This window comes from Hemitrygon akajei, chromosome 3 (assembly GCF_048418815.1).
Source record: "Hemitrygon akajei chromosome 3, sHemAka1.3, whole genome shotgun sequence".
NCBI classification, from domain to species: domain Eukaryota; kingdom Metazoa; phylum Chordata; class Chondrichthyes; order Myliobatiformes; family Dasyatidae; genus Hemitrygon; species Hemitrygon akajei.
The window spans coordinates 95,533,663-95,556,632 of NC_133126.1; the positions used below are offsets into that span (position 1 = coordinate 95,533,663).

At 45.7% G+C, this 22,970-nt stretch overlaps 1 protein-coding gene across 1 annotated transcript in view; it reads right to left on the reverse strand.

Moving 5' to 3' along the window:
• Positions 1-22,970, reverse strand: part of sptbn5 (spectrin, beta, non-erythrocytic 5) — a 282,529-nt gene that overhangs the window by 1,818 nt on the left and 257,741 nt on the right. Inside the window, exons 63-72 of the mRNA XM_073040383.1 lie at positions 20,988-21,083; positions 19,040-19,747; positions 17,537-17,608; positions 15,427-15,513; positions 13,169-13,257; positions 11,843-11,928; positions 10,690-10,738; positions 5,687-5,785; positions 4,221-4,351; positions 369-473 (exon numbers count right to left, since the gene is read on the reverse strand). Coding sequence (XP_072896484.1) covers positions 369-473; positions 4,221-4,351; positions 5,687-5,785; positions 10,690-10,738; positions 11,843-11,928; positions 13,169-13,257; positions 15,427-15,513; positions 17,537-17,608; positions 19,040-19,747; positions 20,988-21,083 — 1,522 coding nt within the window. The remainder of the gene's footprint in view (positions 1-368; positions 474-4,220; positions 4,352-5,686; positions 5,786-10,689; positions 10,739-11,842; positions 11,929-13,168; positions 13,258-15,426; positions 15,514-17,536; positions 17,609-19,039; positions 19,748-20,987; positions 21,084-22,970) is intronic.

The window sequence follows — 22,970 nt, forward strand, 5'->3', positions numbered from 1 at the left end:
AAAGGCTCAGCTGTGATTGAATGGTGGAACAGACTCAATGGGCCAAATGGCCTACTTCTGCTCCTATGTGTTATGGTCTTATGGAATCACAGTGAATTTTACTGCAATGGTTTAAAGGATCTTCCTAATTAACATGGTCAGGTCAGACTGTATTGGACAACGCAGCTTCTCGCAAATTCTTTTCAAAGACAAATGACAATCAAAATTGTGGTTGATAAAATCCTAAAATAATTCCGGAAACAGATAGTTATCTTTGCACAGATATAGAATAGTACTGTTACATCCTGGTTAAATGGGGCACAAATGACCAGGAGAAGTTGGGTCGAGTGATGGTTTTGATGTAACTGCAGGTGGGTCTGATCACTCACCTGCTTTCAGCTGTTCCCCAGCCTCTGGGTATGGGTGAGTGTTGTAGTAGGTGTGCGGAGGTTTCAGTGGGGGATTTGACGACAAATTCTCATCTTTTGCTGAACCTGAAAAAACATCAACATTAAGGAAAACCTTGAAGGGAAGAAAGTTGAAGTCAGCTGTGATGGAGGTTGATGGGATGTTGGTGTGATGGGTGGGAGGTGGGAGATGTGGGTAGAAATGTTGGAGAATAGAGTTAAATCACTGGGTTGGTAATTCAGAGGCCTGTACTGAGGGGCAAGGTCAGACTCAACTACGTATGACAGATGCAGAATTTAACATCAGTTATTTAAACTGTAATCGAAGAAACACAGACACGAAGTGCTGAAGGAACTCAGCAGGCCAGGCAGCATCTCTGGAAAAGAGTACAATCGATGTTTTGGGTCAAAAGCCCTCGGCATGACAGGAAGATTTAAACTTCTTCAGGGTAGGCATCCCTGGAAGAGAGTTTGCAGAGTAGTGATCCGATCACAAACAAGCAAAAAGCTGCAGATGCTGGAAATCCGAGCAACAAAAGTTGCCGAAGGGTTTCAGCTCGAAACGTTGACTGTTTACTCTTTTCCATAGATACTGCCTGGCCAGCATTTTGTGTGTGTTGCTCGGATTTCCAGCATCTGCAGATTTTCTCTTGTTTGTCATCAAGCAAAAATTGTTTCACCTTAAGCCACTGTTTTGAAATAAAAGACGTTGTTTCATTAAAGAAGAAATTTTCCTCCACCTTGTCCTAATCTGGCCTGTATGCAACTGAAAACCAAAACAGCATTATGTTTGATTCTTCACTACTTGTTAAACTGATCAAGCAAGCCATTCATAAGTATAAGATTATAAAATAATAACATCAGGTCAACTACCTCGTACTTACATAGGCATCTGATTGTGAGACGAAGGCCTGCCCCACAGAGTCCACATCACTAACATCTAGGAATGTGTTTGAAGTGGGGCAACAATCCCACAGACAGTATAGGGACACACTGAGGTAACACAGGGGTATTGAGCCAGGAAGGAGTGGTCCTGGGAGTTCTCAATATTAACGCCGGATTCCCTGGTTTACCACCTACCTTCCTTTTTCAGGTGACAAGTCCTACCTGTGGAGCACTACTTTGAAACAGCGCTATTTTCATTTGTTACGAAGGATGAACAGCTCTGATGGGCAGAAGGGTACAGAGTTGCCCATATTTCCCCCTCCCCTGGGAGAATTACAAACCGTTACTGTTGCCAGGCTGCTAATGAGAGAGAAAGAGATGGAACAAAACATACTGGGAATGGAACATTTGCTTCAGACAATGGCGAGATAACACTGGGGGAGAGAGACCATATTATGACTCCTGTAAGACTCACGGCTCTGGAGAGGGCTGTTTACTTGGTACTATTCTGTTCATTAAAATTCCTCAGTGGACAGCTGGAGTGGGCTGGTTTGATGGACTAAGCCATTCAAAACTGATTGACACCTGAGACCCCATGAGTAGGGATAAAAGTGAGGTCTGGGGAGACACCCCTCAGACACACCAAGAGACACACTAGTGAGCACTGTTTAAGTGTTGGAACCCACGAGAAAAGTGGGGGGCATCGGAGACCGAATGAAGGATCGGTCAATTTTAACTCACAGTGTTTATAGCGAGGCCGGTGGGGGCTTGTGTGTGTGTCCACCCTTGCCTGGGTGACAAGTCCACCATAGAAGAACGGTCTAGCTAAAGGACAGAGGGGCCACAACAACACATTGACAGATCAAGATCGTAAAGGAAGGTTTGCAAGACAATAGCTGTCACTGTTTGCTCGCTCTCTCTCTCTCTCTCTCTCTCTCTCTCTCTCTCCAACAATTACAACACATCGACCAACAACTACCTCAGCCTGTATGAACTGAACTGAACTTTATACTCACATATGACAATTCATTATCCCCTAGACAACGATAGAGCTTGTTTAGATAGATAGATAGATAGATAGATACTTTATTCATCCCCATGGGGAAATTCAACTTTTTTTCCAATGTCCCATACACTTGTTGTAGCAAAACTAATAACATACAATACTTAACTCAGTAAAAAAATATGATATGCATCTAAATCACTATCTCAAAAAGCATTAATAATAGCTTTTAAAAAGTTCTTAAGTCCTGGCGGTTGAATTGTACAGCCTAATAGCATTGGGGAGTATTGACCTCTTCATCCTGTCTGAGGAGCATTGCATCGATAGTAACCTGTCGCTGAAACTGCTTCTCTGTCTCTGGATGGTGCTATGTAGAGGATGTTCAGAGTTTTCCATAATTGACCGTAGCCTACTCAGCGCCCTTCGTTCAGCTACCGATGTTAAACTCTCCAGTACTTTGCCCACGATAGAGCCCGCCTTCCTTACCAGCTTATTAAGACGTGAGGCGTCCCTCTTCTTAATGCTTCCTCCCCAACACGCCACCACAAAGAAGAGGGCGCTCTCCACAACTGACCTATAGAACATCTTCAGCATCTCACTACAGACATTGAATGACGCCAACCTTCTAAGGAAGTACAGTCGACTCTGTGCCTTCCTGCACAAGGCATCTGTGTTGGCAGTCCAGTCTAGCTTCTCGTCTAACTGTACTCCCAGATACTTGTAGGTCTTAACCTGCTCCACACATTCTCCATTAATGATCACTGGCTCCATATGAGGCCTAGATCTCCTAAAGTCCACCACCATCTCCTTGGTCTTGGTGATATTGAGACGCAGGTAGTTTGAGTTGCACCATATCACAAAGTCCTGTATCAGTTTCCTATACTCCTCCTCCTGTCCATTCCTGACACACCCCACACTTTTAGGTTTAGTATTGCTAACGTGTATTATCTGTATATTTGCATTGTTGATATTGATTTGTATATTTTACTAATAAACACTGTTTTGAAAATAGTACCAGACTCCAATGGATACTTCTATTTTTGCTGGTAAGGCACCCAGTTACGGGGTACGTAACAAATTTAACTTCAACGAGGGGTTCTACAGATGCTGGAAATCTAGGGCAATGCATGCAACGTGCAGGTCAGGCAGCATCCAGGGATGGGAATAAACTCAACGTTTCAGGCCGAGACCCTTCATCAGGACTGGAACGGGAAGGGGGAGGAGTCAGAGTATGAAGGTGGGGTGAAAGGAGAAAGAAGTACAAGTGGCAGGGGACGGGGGTAGGAGAGAAGGGGAGGGGTGAAGTAAAGAGCTGGGAATGTGATTGGTGGAAGAGATAAAGGGCTGAAGAAAGGGGCATTTGATAGGAGAGCACAGAAGACCGTGGAAGAAAGGGAAATCTGATAGGAGAGCACAGAAGACCGTGGAAGAAAGGGGCATCTGATAGGAGAGCACAGAAGACCGTGGAAGAAAGGGAAATCTGATAGGAGAGCACAGAAGACCGTGGAAGAAAGGGGCATCTGATAAGAGAGCACAGAAGACCGTGGAAGAAAGGGGCATCTGATAGGAGAGCACAGAAGACCGTGGAAGAAAGGGAAGGGACAGGAGCACCAGCAGGAGGCCCCTATCTTACTGGGGGATGGGGCCTTCCAGCTACCCTCACCAGGTTTAACCCTCCTGTTGAAGTGGTATACTGGGTTATGGCTGCTTTCGCATGCGAACAACAACTTGGAGCCACAGGTGAGAGCTGAGTGTCCAGTGGGGACCAAAGGTGAGTGAGCTGCCTCAGACTGGACATGACAACCCCCTTCATGAGAGGTGCAACCCCTCCCTGGACACCCCGTATACCCCTCTAAAAATATGCAGACTGTCACAAAATCCATTACAAGAGCTTCCATGATGTATATCCCATAATCCCCGATGATACTTGCTCTACAGTACTGTACCGCTTGTTTGAGGTACTCTCGACATGTCTGTTTCCGGCAGGGTGTTGGTGCTTTGTGGTCGGACCAGTGCGTCCCTTCTTCCCAGTGGTTTGGATGAAGCGCTTTGCTTTACTCTGAAAGATGGAGTTCTCCTGAATATCACCAGACAAGCAAGAAAATAATGTCAGTTTCCAAATTTCCACTCATATTCCCAGGATAAGAACAGGATCATGTACAGTGAAGATCTCTCTGCATTGTCCCAATCAATACCCACCCCCCCCCCCCACCCAGAGTATTTATTGCAGGTATAATTGCTATATTTTATTTTCCAGTAAATGTTGTACACAAACAATGAAACAAAACAATGTTTTCCACATTTACGGTCATTACCAATGCCTCCGAAGATTCCTTCAGCAACAGGTAGGGACCTTACACACTGCAGTCTCAAGTTCGGTTGTGGTGTGTTAGGATTCAGAGGGCTGCACGGAGAGAGTTCCACACCCTCTCTAGACTACGCCTGGTGCCTGGTGAACAATGAGCTGATCCCAATGACCCTATTGGACTGGTCTGTCTCATTCTTCACTTCTCTGACCCTATTAGAGGCCCGCCATTGCTCAATGGCTTGCCGTAGAGGGCATAAAAGATTGGATAATCCACAGTACAATGGCACCAGGAGTACGGCTGCTTCCACACAGCATATCAGATCAATCCTGATCTCTGCCACTGTCTGCGCGGAGTTTGCATGAGCTTTGTCCAGGTAATTGATTTCCTCCAGCATCTGGGTCACTGTAAATTGCCCCCAGTGTGTGGATGAGTGGTAGAATCGAGGGGAGAGGGGCAGGGTAAATAAATAGTGGGGAGAAAAAAGGAATTAAGGTAGGATGAGTATCAGTTAGTGGGGTTAAGGGCCTCAGTCTTGTTTCAGATGACTCTGGTTCCTGTGAACCTGTGGGCCGCTGCTGATGGAGTGTAAGAGTGATGGAGATATCCCCCAGTAGCCACTGGCTGCCACCTCTGTTCACACTCACCACCTGTGTCATTCCTGATGGATGCAGCAAAGAGCTCAGTAAATGGGTATGACCAGGGAAAGGGTGGGGCTCTGTCTGCCCTCCAGTCGATTTGCAACCAGTGGATAAAGGTGGGCAAACACGAGGAAATCTGCAGATGCTGGAAATTCAAACAACAACACACAAAGTGCTGGTGGAACACAGCAGGCTAGGCAGCATCTATAGGGAGGAGCACTGTCGACGTTTCGGGCCGAGACCCTTCGTCAGATAAAGGTGGGTCTTCAGACATCTCTGTGAAGCAGCTGTATTTAATAATAGAATTCCTAACCCACATTTTGGAGAAGACATTCAACGTGAATTCTTGAGAAACATTGTCAAAGCTACTCTCTTGGTCCAAACCATCACCGCCCTCTGTATCTGCCTCACAGCCCATCTCAGTCCTTGGCTCCCTTTCCATTCTCCTTGGGGAAACTCCATTACCTGGGGAGGAAATCTTTGCTGTTTCCCATCTTGACCGGGGAGATTCCTGTCTTGTTAGATGCATCTGCAGAGAGAAGTGACTTCACCGGGGACGTTTCCCTTTTCATAAAGAATAGAGCACATTACAGGAGTAAGAATGAGATTTGAACGGCACATTGTCAGCGTCCCTGCCTTCCACAGAATGCACTCGATATGATCTCAGTATTAAAGAACACACAGTCAGCGAGTTGTAAGACATGGAAAAGGCCCTTCAGTCCAAACCTGTCCGTGCTGGCCAAGGTGTATATTCAAGCTAATCCCATTTCCCAGCATCTGTCACCACCCTCATCGACATACTCAACCACTTCCTTTGGCAGCTGGTTCAATACATCGACCACTTGCTGGGTAAAAAAGTTTATTAAATCCTTCGCCTCTAACCTTTAGTTTTCAGTTCACCAACCTTGGGAAAATGACCACTCACCCTAATTATGCCCCTCGTGATTTTATAAACCTCTATGAGATCATCCCTCAGTCTCTACTCTAAGATCACCCTCTCTAACCACTCCTTATAACTCAGTCCCTCGAATACTGGCAGCATCCTTGCAAATCATTTTTGCACTCTTTCCAGTTTCAACGCATCCTTCCTATAACAGTTGGGGTGAAGATGTGACTCTGCCAAAGGAGGTGTAAGGAGCTCCTTCCCTCCGCTAGGCCACAACTGACCCTTGGGCATCTGCTTAGCTCCCCCCGATTGGGGTCGTGTGAAGTCATGGGAGCAGGTGCTGGATGGTCGAATGAGCAGCTGGTGCGCATCAGGTTATGTGCACTGACGCCAGGCAGACAATCTCTGAAGAGTATTGATAGTGGCTGGGAGGACCCGTCTTGTGAAGACACTGCCCAGATGAAAGCAACGGCAAGCCAATTCTGCAGAAACATTTGCCAAGAACAGTCACAGCCAACACCATGATTGCCCATGTCATTCAACACGGCACATAATGAATGACTCCTATAACAGGGCAACCAAAACTGAACACAAGTGTGGCCTCACCAGTATCTTGTAAAAAAGACTAGAATTGGTGGGGTGGGGGGGGTTTTAGAAATCAGGGCCCACGGTGTTGGTGTCGCCATGATCAGACACATCATTCTTCCCCTCCCACCATTCCTCTTTCCCACACAAAAAGAAACATAGAAATCCTACAGCACAATACAGGCCGTTTGGCCCACAAAGCTGTGCCAAACATGGCCCTACCTTAGAACTATCTAGGCTTTACCCATAGCCCTCTATTTTTCTAAGCTCCATGTAGCCATCCAGGAGGCTCTTAAAAGATCCTATCGTTTCTGCCTCCACCACCGCTGGCAGCCCATTCCACGCACTCACCACTCTCTTCATCAAAAACTTACCCCTGACATCTCCTCTATGCCTTAAAACTACGCCCTCTCGTGCTGGCCATTTCAGCCCTGGGGAAAAGCCTCTGACTATCCACACAATCAATGCCTCTCATCATCTTCAACACCTCTATCAGTCACCTCTCATCCTCCGTCGCTCCAAGGAGAAAAGGCCGAGTTCACTCAACCTATTCTCATAAGGCATGCTCCCCAATCCAGGCAACATCCTTGTAAATCTCCTCTGCACCCTTTCTATGATTTCCACATCCTTCCTGTAGTGAGGCAACCAGAATTGAGCACAGAACTCCAAGTGGGGTCTGATCAGGGTCCTATATAGCTGCAACATTACCTCTCGGCTGTTAAACTCAATCCCACTGTTGATGAAGGCCAATGCACTGTATGCCTTCTTAACCACAGAGTCAACCTGCGTAGCAGCTTTTGAGTGTCCTATGGACTCTGACACCAAGATTCTTCTGATTCTGCACACTGCCAAGAGTCTTGCTATTAATGCTATATTCTGCCATCATATTTGACCTACCAAAATGAACCACCTCACACTTATCTGGGTTGAACTCCATCTGCCACTTCTCAGCCCAGTTTTGCATTCTAACAATGTCCCGTTGTAACCTCTGGCAGCCCTCCACACTATCCACAACATCCCCAATCTTTGTGTCATCAGTAAAATTACTAACCCATCCCTTCACTTCCTCGTCCAGGTCATTTATAAAAATCACAAAGAGTAGGGGTCCCAGAACAGATCCCTGAGGCACACCACTGGTCACCGGCCTCCATGCAGAATATGACCCGTCTACAACCACTCTTTGCCTTCTGTGGGCAAGACAGTTCTGCATCCACAAAGCAATGTCCCCTTGGATCCCACGCCTCCTTACTTTCTCAGTAAGCCTTGCATAGGGTATCTTGTCAAATGCCTTGCTGAATTCCATATACACTACATCTACAGCTGTACCTTCATCAATGTGTTTAGTCACATCCTCAGAAAATTCAATTTGGCTCGTAAGGCACAACCTGCCTTTGACAAAGCCATGCTGACTATTCCTAATCATATTATGCCTCTCCAAATGTTCATAAATCCTGCCTCTCAGGATCTTTTCCATCAATTTACCAACCACTGGAGTAAGACTCACTGGTCTATAATTTCCTGGGCTCTCCCTATGCAGAGATGGAAACAGTTCCTTTTCTCTCCAACCATTTCCATGTCCAAACACTTGTTCTGGGTGAGGCAGTGATTCCCCTGCATTCCATCCAGGGTAATACATTATACTCACTGCTCACAATGTCATCCCCTCTTCACTGGAGAAACCAAACGCAGAGTGGATACTTTGCAGACCAGATCTCTGTCTGGTTTTCAAATGCCTGTACTTTAATTGTCTATCTCATGTCCTTGTCTCTGGTCTCTGTTCCAAGAAATCTCAAGGTAAGCTTGAGGACCATCTCCTCATCTTCCACCTCGAATGTAACAGCCCTCAGGACTTAACAATCTCCGATCTGCCAGCCTTTCCTATTTGTGTCATGATTGACCAGATGTGATGACAGGCCATTGGCCTGTAATATTAATTCTGTTTCTCTCTGCAAATGCTGCCTGATCCATTGGATATTTTAGCAGTCTCTCAGAACGTTGAACAGCATGGTGCAACATAGCAACAGGTTGAGCCAAGCTAATTAAACTGGTAATTAAAAGCCTAACTAAACTAATCCCTTCTGCCACACAATGTCCATATCCCTCTATTTTTTACACATTCATGTACCTCTCTAAGAGGCTCTTAAATGCCTCTGGAGTATTTGTCCCCACTACCCGCCTTAACATCACAATCTAGGCACCACCACTCACTGTAAAAAAATTGTTCCACACATCTCCTTTGAACTTATCCCTTCTCAACCTAAATGCATTACTTGTAGTTTTAGATATTCTGACCCTGGGGAGGTGGGGAGGGGGCGTTGGAACCTGACTGCCTACTCTACCTATGTCTTTCATAATCTTATAAACTTCTTATCAGATTTCCCTTCAGCCTCTGCTACTTCAGAGAAAATAATCCAGATTGGTCCAACCTCTCCTTATTGCACACACCCTCTAATCCAGAAAGCACCCTGGTAAACCTCATCTGCACCCTCTCCACTGCCTCCACGTCTTTCCTATAATGGGACGGCCCAAGATGAGTGTAACGCTCCAGATATTCCCTAACTAGACTTTTATAAAGCTGATTCCTGAAGTCAATGCCTTGACTAATAAAAGCAAGCATGCTATATGCCTTCTTTACCACACTGTCAACATGTGCTTTATTTCAGATCTCCAGCGACTGCTGTGCTCTGTACCTCTTAGTTCCAAAGCCCCTTTGTCTCTCTTCAGCACTGACATCCATTGCTTCTTGTTCACCTCCAGACCGGTCAGCTGCAAAGGACACCCCTTCACCCTCTCTTAGCAGGCAGCAGCAGCACGACGTGTGTCATCAGTTTCTCTCGGTTTCCACACAGTCACAACATTCCCTACCTTCCCACCGTCATCTTCCTCTCTCTGACCCCTACCCCCCCATCACCATTTCCCTGCAGATGAAAACATTTTCAATTGCTATCTTTTCCCAGTTCTGGTGAAGGGTCATTATCTTGAAATGCTGACTCGCTCTCTCTCCATAGATTCAGTCTGACCAGGTGAGTATCCGCAGCATTTTCTGTTTATATTCCTGCAATAACTGTTCTTGGGCAGAAATCTGGGCCACCCTGGGAAACTGATGTATCTGGGAAGGGAGTTTTGTGTCTGATAGTAAGCACTCCATTGTCCGTTACTCTGGGAAGGGAGTTTTGTGTCTGATAGTAAGCACTCCATTGTCCGTTACTCTGGGAAGGGAATTTTGTGTCTGATAGTAAGCACTCCATTGTCCGTTACTCTGGGAAGGGAATTTTGTGTCTGATAGTAAGCACTCCATTGTCTGTTACTCTGGGAAGGGAGCTTCGTGTCTGAGAGTAAGCACTCCATTGTCCGTTACTCTGGGAAGGGAGTTTTGTGTCTGAGAGTAAGCACTCTATGGTCCGTTACTCTGGGAAGGGAGCTTTGTGTCTGAGAGTAAGCACTCCATTGTCCGTTACTCTGGGAAGGGAGCTTTGTGTCTGAGAGTAAGCACTCCATTGTCCGTTACTCTGGGAAGGGAGTTTTGTGTCTGATAGTAAGCACTCTATGGTCCGTTACTCTGGGAAGGGAGCTTTGTGTCTGAGAGTAAGCACTCCATTGTCCGTTACTCTGGGAAGGGAGCTTTGTGTCTGAGAGTAAGCACTCCATTGTCCGTTACTCTGGGAAGGGAGTTTTGTGTCTGAGAGTAAGCACTCTATGGTCCGTTACTCTGGGAAGGGAGTTTTGTGTCTGAGAGTAAGCACTCCATTGTCCGTTACTCTGGGAAGGGAGTTTTGTGTCTGAGAGCAACACTCCATTGTCTGTTACTCTGGGAAGGGAGTTTTGTGTCTGAGAGTAAGCACTCCATTGCCTGTTACTCTGGGAAGAATGAGAGTGACCCATAGCATTTTAATTCCATTAATATCAACGTCTGATAGTACCGAGTGGACAGCAGAGAGACTGTCTCTGAAAATGGGGTGGCATAGAACCGAGGAGGATGGAGAAGAATGTTACTCACCAGGATTGTCGTGGAGAATGTGAAGGAGAGGGGCCATTGGCAGAGGACCCTGAGAAAGAAAATAGGAAGGGTCAAATGAAGAAACACTGACACAATAAGACGAGTTTGATTAAAGCAGGGCCACACCCACCCCCATGCCCACATCGATGTAATCTTCTCTTTCCTGTATGTCTGTTCTCACCCAACCTCACTCCTCCCAGTCACAACAGGGATCCTCATCGGCCACCAGATGAGCTACAAATCCAGCACAACATCCCCTCCCCTCCCTCTCCACTTTCCGTGTGACTCACTTGTTTGCTCGTCCCGCTGAGCAATTATCCCTGCAACCCTGCTATATGTCAGACCTCCTCCCTCACCACCATTCAGGGCCCAGACAGTCATTCCAGTACTTTTCTGTCTGGATTGGCAGTTCCTGGACAAACTCATCAGAGCTTCTTACTCTCTCTGTTAGCCAGACCAAGCCAGGCAAGGAGCAGCCAAGGAAAAGGCTCTCAAAGTACTCTGCTCCATAAAGGGAGTCACAGGCCGATCCATGCATCTGTCACAGTAGACAGAGGATCTCTGAAATGTGAACAAGCCCAGAGATCCGAGTGTCAGCAATGACCATCTTCCGACAGAGCCTGCACTCTGGCCCTGCCAATACACGAGCCTGATTATGACAGCTGGGGCTGGGAATTCTGGTTGAAAAACTCTCTGCAGACCCTTTTGAAGTACGTAGGAAGACACATATTCAAGGTCTGATACACGAAACTAATGTTTCACCTTGCAACTGAGTCTTGCCATGCTGGCTAGAAATGAGGCCTAAAGTCACGGCTATATTTCCTGCTCTTCAAAAGAATTATTTTCTATTTCTATCTCTTTTTAAGCCAGCAGCTGCCACCTTCTCCGATTGTCTTTGGTGTCAAGCATTGTCATCCATGTGAAGTACTTTGGGGAGATCTCAAATTGCTGTTGAGTTTTGCATCTCTTGCTTTGCTCTCACCGAGTCTATAGCCGTACACTAAACAACTGTACTAATAATGTGATGCAACAGTACACACAAGTGTCACCAGATTGTGATCTAGGGCTGGGGACTGGTGCTTTGTGTAGAGGGAGATTTCAAGGAACATAGGATTATGAAAGCCTTAGGACATCACACAGAGTGACCACCTACCTGCGCTGTTCCTGATCTTTTCAATCCACTCATCCATCAGGGTGTCCGAAGGAGCAGAGAAAAGATATTCCGCCCCATCGCTGAGCCTAAGGCAACACATTCAGTTCAGACAATTTACAATTCCTTCGCACTGAGATAAATATATAAATAAATCACACACACACACACACACACACACACACACACACACACACACACACACACACACACACACACACACACACACACACACACACACACACACACACACACACACACACACACACCACTTTATAATTTGTTGTGGTAGCTTCCAACCTGATGGCATGAATATTGATTTCTCCTTCCTGTAAAAAGAATCCCCCCCTTCTTCTTTTCCCCACTCTGGCCTCTTACCTCTTCTCACCTGCCTATCATCTCCCTCGGGGTCCCCGCCTCCTTCTCTATCTCCTGTTGTCCACTCTCCTCTCCTATCAGATTCCTTTATCTCTCCTACCCACCTGGCTTCACCTATCACCTTCTATCTACTTTCCCCACCTTCTTGTTCTGGCGCCTTGCCCCTTCCTTTCCTGTCCTGAGGAGGGGTCTCAGCCCAAAACATCGACTGTTTATTCATTTCCGTTGATGCTGCCTGACCTTCTGAGTTCCTCCAGCATTTTGTGTGTGTTGTTTTGCATTTAAATCATGCCTTTTGCATTGATTTCAAAATGCCAGAAAGAACTTTATAGCCAACAAAATAATTCTGGAATGTCACCACGTCAGTAATGTAGGGAATCAGTTCACTCACTCACTCACACACACACAAGATGCACAAGTCAAAACAGGTATACTTTGAACCTGCTGAGCTGAGTGACCTGTGTGCATAAATCCTTGTCATTTATGTACTTGTTTTTCAGGAACTGGACATCCCTGACAAGGCCCGCATTGCTTGCCCACCCTTGAGAAGGTGGGAGTGACCCACTGCCTCTTGTACAGGGTGTTGCCAGATTCAGATGCAGTGAAAAGGAAGGAAGGACCAGTGATGCACTTCCAAGCGTGGCAGGCGTGCCACCTGTCAGTTCCCTTCGACCGCCTCATGGCGGCCTCTCGCTGGCACTGTCAGTGTACCCTGAGCATTTTGTAGATGCTCACCGACTTGTTGCTGGTGAGTGCCAGTCAAGTGGGATACTTTGTCCTGGATCGTTTGAGAGTTGTTCAAACTCTTCCGAACCAGGTGAGTGGAGACTACACATTGCACTCCTGACTTGTGCCTTGCAATACTTCATACTCCCTGGGTTACTGTGCACTCTGGCGTTCTTCTGGACTGACATGAAAAAGGGAACCATTTAGACACCCCGCGGTACATACCGTAGCTGGAAAGTGTGCTCCTTTGTGGAATCAGCGGCCTCCCCACACGTGGCATCAGAGACACTGAGGGATGGAGAGCAAGGGGAATCCTGCAGAGCACAAAGCAAAACCCACAGCTTCAACCAGGGATGTTTAAAATAAATCGGACACCATTTACAGCTTAGGTAACAAGTCTAGAGCAGAGCAGGACATCACATATGTCTTAGTTTGCAGGGGCTTTGCAAAGCTCTTGGTAAAAGTCGTCATGTGCACACAGAAGCCCATAAGATGGATCTGGTGTCACCTGCAGTTTAAATGGAAAAGAGCATCTTCAAGAGCTCAACACAGTTGTTATTGTTGACATAGCTGAGATAGCTGAAGAAAGAGTCTCCTCCTTCTCCCAGGTATCTCCTCAGTGCCTCCTTTGTCATGGGCTTCAGTTCTGCTTTCAATACAATCATTCCCCAGAAGCTGGTGGGAAAACTGTCCATGTTCGGTCCCAATACTTCCCTCTGTGACTGGATCTTGGACTTCCTGACAAAGAGACTCCAGACAGTTCGGACTGGCAGCCAACGGCCCTGTCTCCATTACGCTGAGCACTAGCACCCCAGGGCTGCTGCTGATCACACTACCATCAGACCCAGTTCCAATCACGTCATCACATTCACCAGCAACACAACAGCAACAATGATGAAGCAGCTTACCGGGAGAAGACAGAGCAGCTTGTGGGCTGGTGTAAGCACAACAACCTGAGTCTTAATGTGGACAAGACTAAGGAGATGCTTGTGGACTTCAGGAAGCTGCAGGCTCTCTACTTCACATCACTCTGTAGACAGAGTCAGGAGCACCATGTTTCTGGTGCGCACATTACTGATGATCCAACTTGGTCCTTCATCATCACCTCTTTGGTCAAGAGAGCACAGCAACTTCTCTGTTTCCTGAGGACTGAGGGGAACAAAGATTTACCCCCCCCCCCCATTCTCGCCACATTCTACTGGAGGGGCTGTATCACCGTCTGCGATGGGAATTTGGGAATTGCAACGCATCAGATCGCATGGTTAGTGAAAACTCCATCGAGGTCCCTCTCCACCCTAATTCAGGACACATATCAGAGGCCTCCAGCATTGCCAAGGACCCCTCCCATCCTTCCCACCATCTCTGACCTCCTGCCAGGCAGAAGGTACCGCAGTATTAGAACTAGAACTCTTAGGCAGGGAAATAGCTTCTTCCCCCAGGCTGGTAGAATTCTTCAGTCTGATACCTCCCAATGCCCTGGCACCCTCCCCTCCCTGCCCCCATTTCCCCAGCTCACAGGCACACTCTCATCCTACTCTGGTCACTTCTCATCATTTATTGCTGTTGTTTCATATACATGACCGCTGTTTTATCATGATAGTACCAGTAACATGTCATAAGCATGCACCTTGCACTTTATGTCAACCTGTCAATCTTCAGGCCATGTTGCTCGGGGACTTGTGCTAATATTATTTGTAATACTGTATGTGCTGGGACATACCTACCTGTGCTGTGTGTGACTATGTGGACAGTGTTTTGCACTTTGGTCCTGGGTGAATGATGTTTCATTTAGCTGTATACGTATGTATGATTGCTTGATCATAAACTTGAACTTGAAATTTAAAATTTGAAGCTTAAAGGAGTTTTATTCTTTCTCTAATAATTTAGTAAGAGTCTTTCAGTGTTTGAGGCCACAGTCTAATGGGAACATCCAACATTTACAGTAGCTACCTTGACAGTGTTGCATGGGCAATATAGAGTGTGCTTCCCCATCTTCTCACTTCACTCACCTTATCTTGGACAAACACCTGATGAGAGTGTAGAAGTCATTTTATTCCACATCCAAATGCTGGAAACACTCAGCAGGTTAGGCAGTATCTGGGGAAAGAGAAGCTGATAACATTTCAGCTGAGAGATCCTTCATCGGAACAGCTCAGTAAAGGGTCCCAATCTCTCTTTCCACTGTCTGACTTGCTGAGTGTTTTCAACATTTTCAGCTTTTACCTCAGACTTGTGTCATCTGCAGCCTTTTGACTTTCAGATACTAATTCTGCCCTGATGAGACATCATGGAGGGGAGGGAGTGCTACTCTGTGTCTAACTTGTGTTGTTCTTGTTCAGAGAGTGAGCAATGCATAGCGTCAACTTCCCTGATTAATAAGAATTATGTGTGCAGTGTGATTGCTGAGTAGGTAGTTTATTTCTGATAAAAGGATCAATGTTGGACTGTTTTCCTGACATTGATACCCAGCCATGAAGACTCACCTTCAAACTGTCAGTCCTGTTTGCATAGAAGGAGAGAACTTGCTTTGCTAGAGTCACGAAACACGTATCCCAGGCTTTGGGGTCAGTCTAAATGCAAAATTAAAGTTAGGATCAGCAAGAAAGAAACTTAATTTTAAGTAGGCTTAGAGCCACCAAAATACTTTTGATTTGCCGTCACTGCTTTGCATGTGCAACATACAAGAACCAGCTTCCAAGCGTTAGGCTTCTACATGTAGCAGATAAAGTGGCCGCTGAGTGTACGTGTGAGGTCTTCTGCTGCTGTGGCCCATCCACTTCAAGGTTGAGTGCATTGTGCATGCAGAGATGCTCTAATTTGAGTGACTGTCACCTTCCTGTCAGCTTGAACCAGACTGGCCATTCTCCCCTGGCCTCTCTCATTAACGAGGTGTTTCCACTCGCAGGACTGCCACTCACTGGATGTCTTTTTATGTTTTTCCACCATTCTCCATAAACTCCAGAGCCATTAATAATTCTGGGATGTGAAAATCCCGGAAGATACTGAGATACTCAAACCACATTGTCTGGCACCAATAATCATTCCACAGTCAAGGTCACTTAGATCACATTTCTTCCCCATTCTGATGTTTGGCCTGAACAACAACTGAACCTCTTGACCATGTCTGCATGCTTTTATGCATTGAGTTGCTGATTAGATATTTGCATTAAAGAGCAGGTGTACCTAATATAGTGGCCACTGAGTGTATAGTAAAAATGTGTTTATCTCTAGGTATAGATACAGGTTCACAGAGGGAAAACTTCTTCAAGGAGTGTTGTGGGACCTTTTACATCCCCCAGAGAGCACAGGTAGTTTAATATTCAAAATATTATGGCTGTGACGGTGCTATATAACCATATAACATATAACAATCACAGCACGGAAACAGGCCATTTCGGCCCTCCTAGTCCGTGCCGAACTCTTAATCTCACCTAGTCCCACCTACCCGCACTCAGCCCATAACCCTCCACTCCTTTCCTGTCCATATACCTATCCAATTTTACCTTAAATGACACAACTGAACTGGCCTCTACTACTTCTACAGGAAGCTCATTCCACACAGCTATCACTCTCTGAGTAAAGAAATACCCCCTCGTGTTTCCCTTAAACTTTTGCCCCCTAACTCTCAAATCATGTCCTCTCGTTTGAATCTCCCCTACTCTCAATGGAAACAGCCTATTCACGTCAACTCTATCTATCCCTCTCAAAATTTTAAATACCTCGATCAAATCCCCCCTCAACATTCTACGCTCCAATGAATAGAGACCTAACTTGTTCAACCTTTCTCTGTAACTTAAGTGCTGAAACCCAGGTAACATCCTAGTAAATTGTCTCTGCACTCTCTCTAATTTATTGATATCTTTCCTATAATTTGGTGACCAGAACTGTACACAATATTCCAAATTTGGCCTCACCAATGCCTTATATGATAGAGGTATTCTGACAATGCCAGACCCTGTGTACCCTGTGAAGTCCCACTCAGTGTCTGGACTGGGATTTGAACCGAGAACCCAACAGTGCTAATACAGCTCATGAGAGAATGAAATTAAGCTGTGGACGGTGTCTTCTGTCTCTTTATCCTAAGGATAAATGTCACACAAAAAGATAGTTCAACAGCCTCATTTATATAGAGTGTAAAGAAGCTGCTTCACGTGAGCGTTATCAAATGACATTTGACCCTGAGGAGATATTGGGGCAAATAGTCAGAAGCTTGTCAAATCATTGAGGTTTATTGAGCATCTTAGAGAGATAAAGAGTGAGAGATGTGCTGGGGCTTGAGCGTGGAATTCCAGTTCTCAATTTTGGTAGCTGAAGATATGGCGACCTGACGTGGAACAGCTAAAGTAAGAGGACAGAGATGGACTGCTGATTTCTGACAGAGTTCAGGATAAAAAGTGGACTTTCCCAGGTAGGAGCCACAACCTTGACGTTAACATTTGTCACATTAAAGTAGATTGGCATGAAAGGGGCCCTACCATCTCAGAGCTGGTGTTACAGGAAGCTTCACTGTGTAAATGGCCATTATTAATTTACCTGGAGTGGAAGTGGAGCTTCAGAAAAGTGTTGCTTTCCACCCCTCTCATCAGTTCCTACCTTAGTCCCATCGGATTGCAGGATATACTTCCAGCAGAGCGTGCCCTCCATGGTCTGGAATTCTGCAGCATCCTGATAAAAAGTAAAAGAAAGAACTCACACTTAACACCACGACTGAGTTGTAATGTAACTTACACGTAAAAATGTAAACTCTTAAGTGCCGTCACTTCTGCATTGTAACAAATGCAGTAGCCAACCTTTATATTTTAAAGTCCCTCAAAGAGGTAAATGCCTGGGTAATCCATTTTGGGAAGATGGTTTCAGAGACACATCTCTTCAGGCCTGATTTTCCACCTGAGTAAACGGGTGGGACTTCCACTTACTGATGTGCCAGCCCGTCACATGTGATCACAGCTTTGGAGTGCGACTTGTGATTCAAAAGCTAAAGTAGTGTTGTTGTTGTTGGCAAGAGGGAAATCATACAGTGGCAAAGAAAGGGCCGGGGGAAGGGGAAGGTAATAATAGATGAAGAATTGGCAGGAAAAGCGATGTAGAGAATGAGAAGAGTGATATTGGGAAAAGACATGTCAAAGATGGATTAAGAAGCACAACATATACAGGGGAATAAACAGAAACTTGAGGCAAATGCAGAGGTTCAGAAAAAGCTAGCTAATTTGAATTGTTAAGTTGGTTATTATTGTCACATTTACAGTGGCTTCCATGGACGTTGCCTGACCTGCTGAGTTCCTCCAGCATTTGTGTGTGCTGCAGTAAGACACTTTGTTTATGCTGACCCATACAGGCCACTTCATCACATCAGTACATGGTGAGGTGGCGCAAGGGAAAAGCGATGACAGAGTGCCGGATGAGCAGATACAGTTACAGAGGAAGTGCAGTGCAGGCAGACTGGAAGGAACAAGGTAAAGAGTCCATCTGATCGTGCTGAGGACCACTCAGTAGCTTTATAGCAGTGGCATTGAAGCTGTCCTTGTAGCTGATGGTACGTACATTTAAGCTTTTGTACGGAGGGAGGAGAAGAGAGAATGTCTGGAGGCGATGGGTTCTGTGATTATTCTCGCTACGTTACTGTGTCTGAGAGAAGTGCAGACGGTGTACATGGAGCGGAGCCTGGTTTCTGTGATGTACTGAGTTATATCCACATCTCTCTGCTGTTTCTGGCAGCCCTGGACAGAGCAGTTGTCACCAAGCTTTGATGCATCAGGATAGGATGCTCTCCACGGTGCAACTGACAACATTGGTCAGGGTCAACGGGCACAGGCAAAGTCTTTCAGCAGAGATGTTGCTGCATTTTCTTGGGCATGGCACCCAAGTGGGAAGAGTGATGATCTGGAGTTTATTACAATCGATAGCACTGAAATGAAAATTAATCAGTTTAATCAAGAGATAATGCACTCCCCAGATTTACAGTTGGGGTAACGTGTTATCCCAGGTGCCTGAGCAATCGGGGAGATTTAGAAACCTGCAAAGAAAGACAATTGAGTAGAAGAACCATTTGACATTTTTGAAAAATGTTAGAAGTATTGAGGCTAAATGAGTTTGTACCTGGTCATTGTTTTGTTGTCCTGTGGAGTCAGGCTGCTGAGGATTGATCTGACCCCTCAAGAATGATGGTGATTCTGGATTCTCAGGCGGATCAGACACTGACCTCTCCTTTCGGATGGGCACAGGATCTACAGAACTGCTTTTGGTAGATTTGTGTTGTTCTGGCCTGTCTTCAGAGACATTGCTTGTAGGAGAATTGGACAGGAGGCTTTGGGACTGAGATTTAGTGGGTGACTCAGTCTCTCTTGTTGGTGAAGTGAGATCTTGAGGTGATTCCTCCAGGGAAGATCTTGAAGGAGTATTGGAAAGTGATTTACGTATGATGTCTTGTACAGGCCTTGTTGGATTTGATAGCCTCTTTGTGGGTCTGTCAACTTCAGAACCATGAAGAGAGAAAGATTTTGGTGACAAAGGTGACTGGATGCTGGTCTGTCTTTGGTCACTGGCAACATTGAGATTTTTGAGAGGGGCTACAGCCCTTAAGCCAGGGGAGAAGAAACGTTCTGAGGTTGCGGGGGACCTTGGAGCAGGACTCACAACTATCTCTTTTGACCAGGATTTTGGTATCTTCCCTGTGTCTGAGTTGGTTCTTCCATAGATCCGCAATGGTGTTGTCTTTTTGTCTGACCCCTTTCTCTTCAGGGAAGGAACTTGAGCCACTTTTTGTTCTTTTTCCTTTACGCTTGTGTTCCTTTGGAACCTTTCTCCCTGAAAGTCAACCAAACAACAGATTGATGTAACACAACCCTATCTGATTTAAGACCATAAGATGTCGGAGCAGAATTAGGCCATTCAGCCCATCATGTCTGCTCCGCCATTCCATCATGGCTGACATATTCTTCCTTTCAACCCCATTCTCCTGCCTTCTCCCCGTAACCTTTGATGCCCCGATTAACCAAGAACCTATCAACCCCTGCTTTAAATATACTCAATGAATTGGCCTCCACAACCGTCCGTGACAATGAATTCCACAGATTTGTCAACCTCTGGTCATTCTAGGGAACCTCCTCTGGGCTCCTGTCAATGCCAGCAGAGCTTTTCTTAGATAAGGGTAAAAAAAACTGCTGACCGATACCTTATGAAGCCTCAGTGTCACATCCTTGCTCTTACATACTATTCCTCTCGAAATGAATGCTAACTTTGCATTTGTCTTCCTTACCACTGACTCAAGCTGCAAGTTAATCTTTAGGGAATCTGCATCCAAGTCCCTTTGCACCCCTGATTTTTAACTGTTCTCCCAGATTAGAAAATAGATCTTTATTCCTTCTACCAAAGTGCATGACCGTACACTTCCCCACACTATATTCCATCTGCCATTCCTTTGCCCATTGTCCAAGTCTTCCTGGTCCTCAACACTACCTGCCCCTCCACCTATCTTTGTATCATCAGAAAACTTGCCCAAAATTGTGTCATCGAAGTTGTCGACAAATAATGTGAATAGAAGCGGGTCCAATACTGACCCCAGCAGAACACCACTATTCAATGGCAGCCAGACAATATAAGCCCCTGTTATTCCCTCTGGAAACACACAATATAACCTATATAACATTTGGCCAAAGTTATACAAAACTGTCATTACATCTCCTGTGCCACTATTTACATTAAACATGTTGCCTCATCTGTTAAATGGTCTTTCCTACTCTTCTTGTTCTGTTCATAATTATTGAGTCTGTTCACAAGTCTGATGTTTGCACATGTGACCATTCTGCTCATTGTTGACTGCTCTTGGCTGTTTGCACTGTGTCTGGTAAATTGTTGATTGCTCATTGTTGACGTTGTCTGTTATGGTATTGTGTTGTGTTTCATGCTTGGCACCGAATCACAATCCATTCTGGTATGTTTCACATGCTGGCAATAAAGTGATTCTGATTCTAATAAACAACATCAGTTTGGTGTTGTTGATCTCATGCCTGAGATAAAGCAAAGCTACTTGTCTGACCCTTCTCACCTTTTCCAGATGGGCAAACTTCTCATCTTGAGCTGCCAGCATCTTCTCAAAATCTTCTTGCTTCTTAATTAAATCTTCCACCTCATTGACAGAGTCCTGAGGAGAGAAAGTGTCATCTATCTACAGACGTCTCACAATAAAGTCACCCTATAGGTAAGTAGGAGATACAGCATTAGCCAAATCATAACAGGAAAGAATCCTAGTCAGGATCCTCGAGGATCTTTTGGACTAGTGACAACTGTTTATGTCAGAAGTAATAGAAAATCATTGACATGAAGCATTACACTTGTTTACCTCCCAGAGATACTGGCTGACCTATTGAGAATTGTACTTCCATAATTTTCCATTTATATTTTGTAAGTGTATTTGGTTTTGATTTGAGTCTGTCTTGGTTTACCTGCCATGGGTTGGCTTGATGAGATATCGGAAAAAGTGCTTTAGTCTGTGTCTATCCTACGCATTCTGACAGAGTACTTGGTACAGTTATGTAGATATAGGAACAGGAGTAGACTGTTCTGACCTTGACGCTATTGCCCTGTTTAATGAAATCATAGCCGATCTGTAACTTAACACCATACACCCAACCTAGTTCAGTCCCCCTTCACACCCTTCTTTAACAAAAGAAATCTATCAATCTCAGAACTAAAAGGACAAGCATCTACTGGAAATAACTCTGAATCTCATTGCTTAAAGAGACATATTGAACAGGAACCATCTCTCTGCCTTTGTTATAGGATAACTGTGATGGACTAGCTTGACGGAATAGTTTTTATTGGATAACAAGGGTTGATGGATTTGCTGCACATGTGGATTTGACAAGATTCCTCATGGTAACTCAGCAGCAATGTTAAAAACTCAGCCCCAAGGTAGCGACACAAGTGATCTCAAGATAGCTTGGTGGCAGGAAGCTACTGGAGATTTAGAGCTGGCAATGCTCCTGTAGTGGGGTTCCTTTGGGCTCAGTGCTTGGTCTGTCTCTGCCGTATATCACAGGAACGCCGTCTGGACTAGACGGCTTGAGGTACAAGACAGGCTGGAAAGGCTCGGACTGTTGTTCTTGGATCAAAGGAGGCAGAGTGGTGACCTTAAAGAGATTTTTTAAATGATGAGGCCATAGACAGGGTGTATAGTCCCAGTCTTCTTCCCAGGAAGGGGACTTTAAAACTAGAGGACATCGGTTAAAGGTGAGAGGGGCAAGATTTCAAACAGAGTGCCAGATATATGGAATGAGCTGTCAGAGGCTGCTAAAATTACAACATTTCAAAGACATTTGGACAGGTATATGGACAGGAAAGGTTTAGGGGGATATGGGCCAAATTCAGGCAAAGGGGATTAGCATTGACAGGCAGCTTGGTGAGCATGGATGAGTTAGAGCAAAGGGCCTGTTTCCTTGCTGAATAACTCTATGAGTTTATGTGTACCATTCCTGGGAATTATGGACAATACAAAAAGCTCTACTTTTAAACCATGTTGCACTTGTTGTCTGCACAGGGGAAGTTTTCCTTTGTAAATATCCTGTGTTATAACAACTGGAGGTGCTGATCGGGACAATGTAGAGGAAATAGCCATGATTTTCTTCACACTTTTACCAACTTTACCCTCCCCATACCCCCCCCCCCCCAAACTACCCCATGCACTTGCACACTGGTGACAATTTACAATGATACACACCCGTTGTTGGGATGTGGAGGAAACTGGAGCAACCCGAGGAACCCCAAGGGAAATGAGCAAGTCCCACACGGAGTGTTATACGTGGCCAGCGTTGAACCAGGGCCAGTGGTGCTCCGAGACACTGGCCAGCGTTGAACCAGGGCCAGTGGTGCTCCGAGACACTGGCCAGCGTTGAACCAGGGCCAGTGGTGCTCCGAGACACTGGCCAGCGTTGAACCAGGGCCAGTGGTGCTCCGAGACACTGGCCAGCGTTGAACCAGGGCCAGTGGTGCTCCGAGACACTGGCCAGCGTTGAACCAGGGCCAGTGGTGC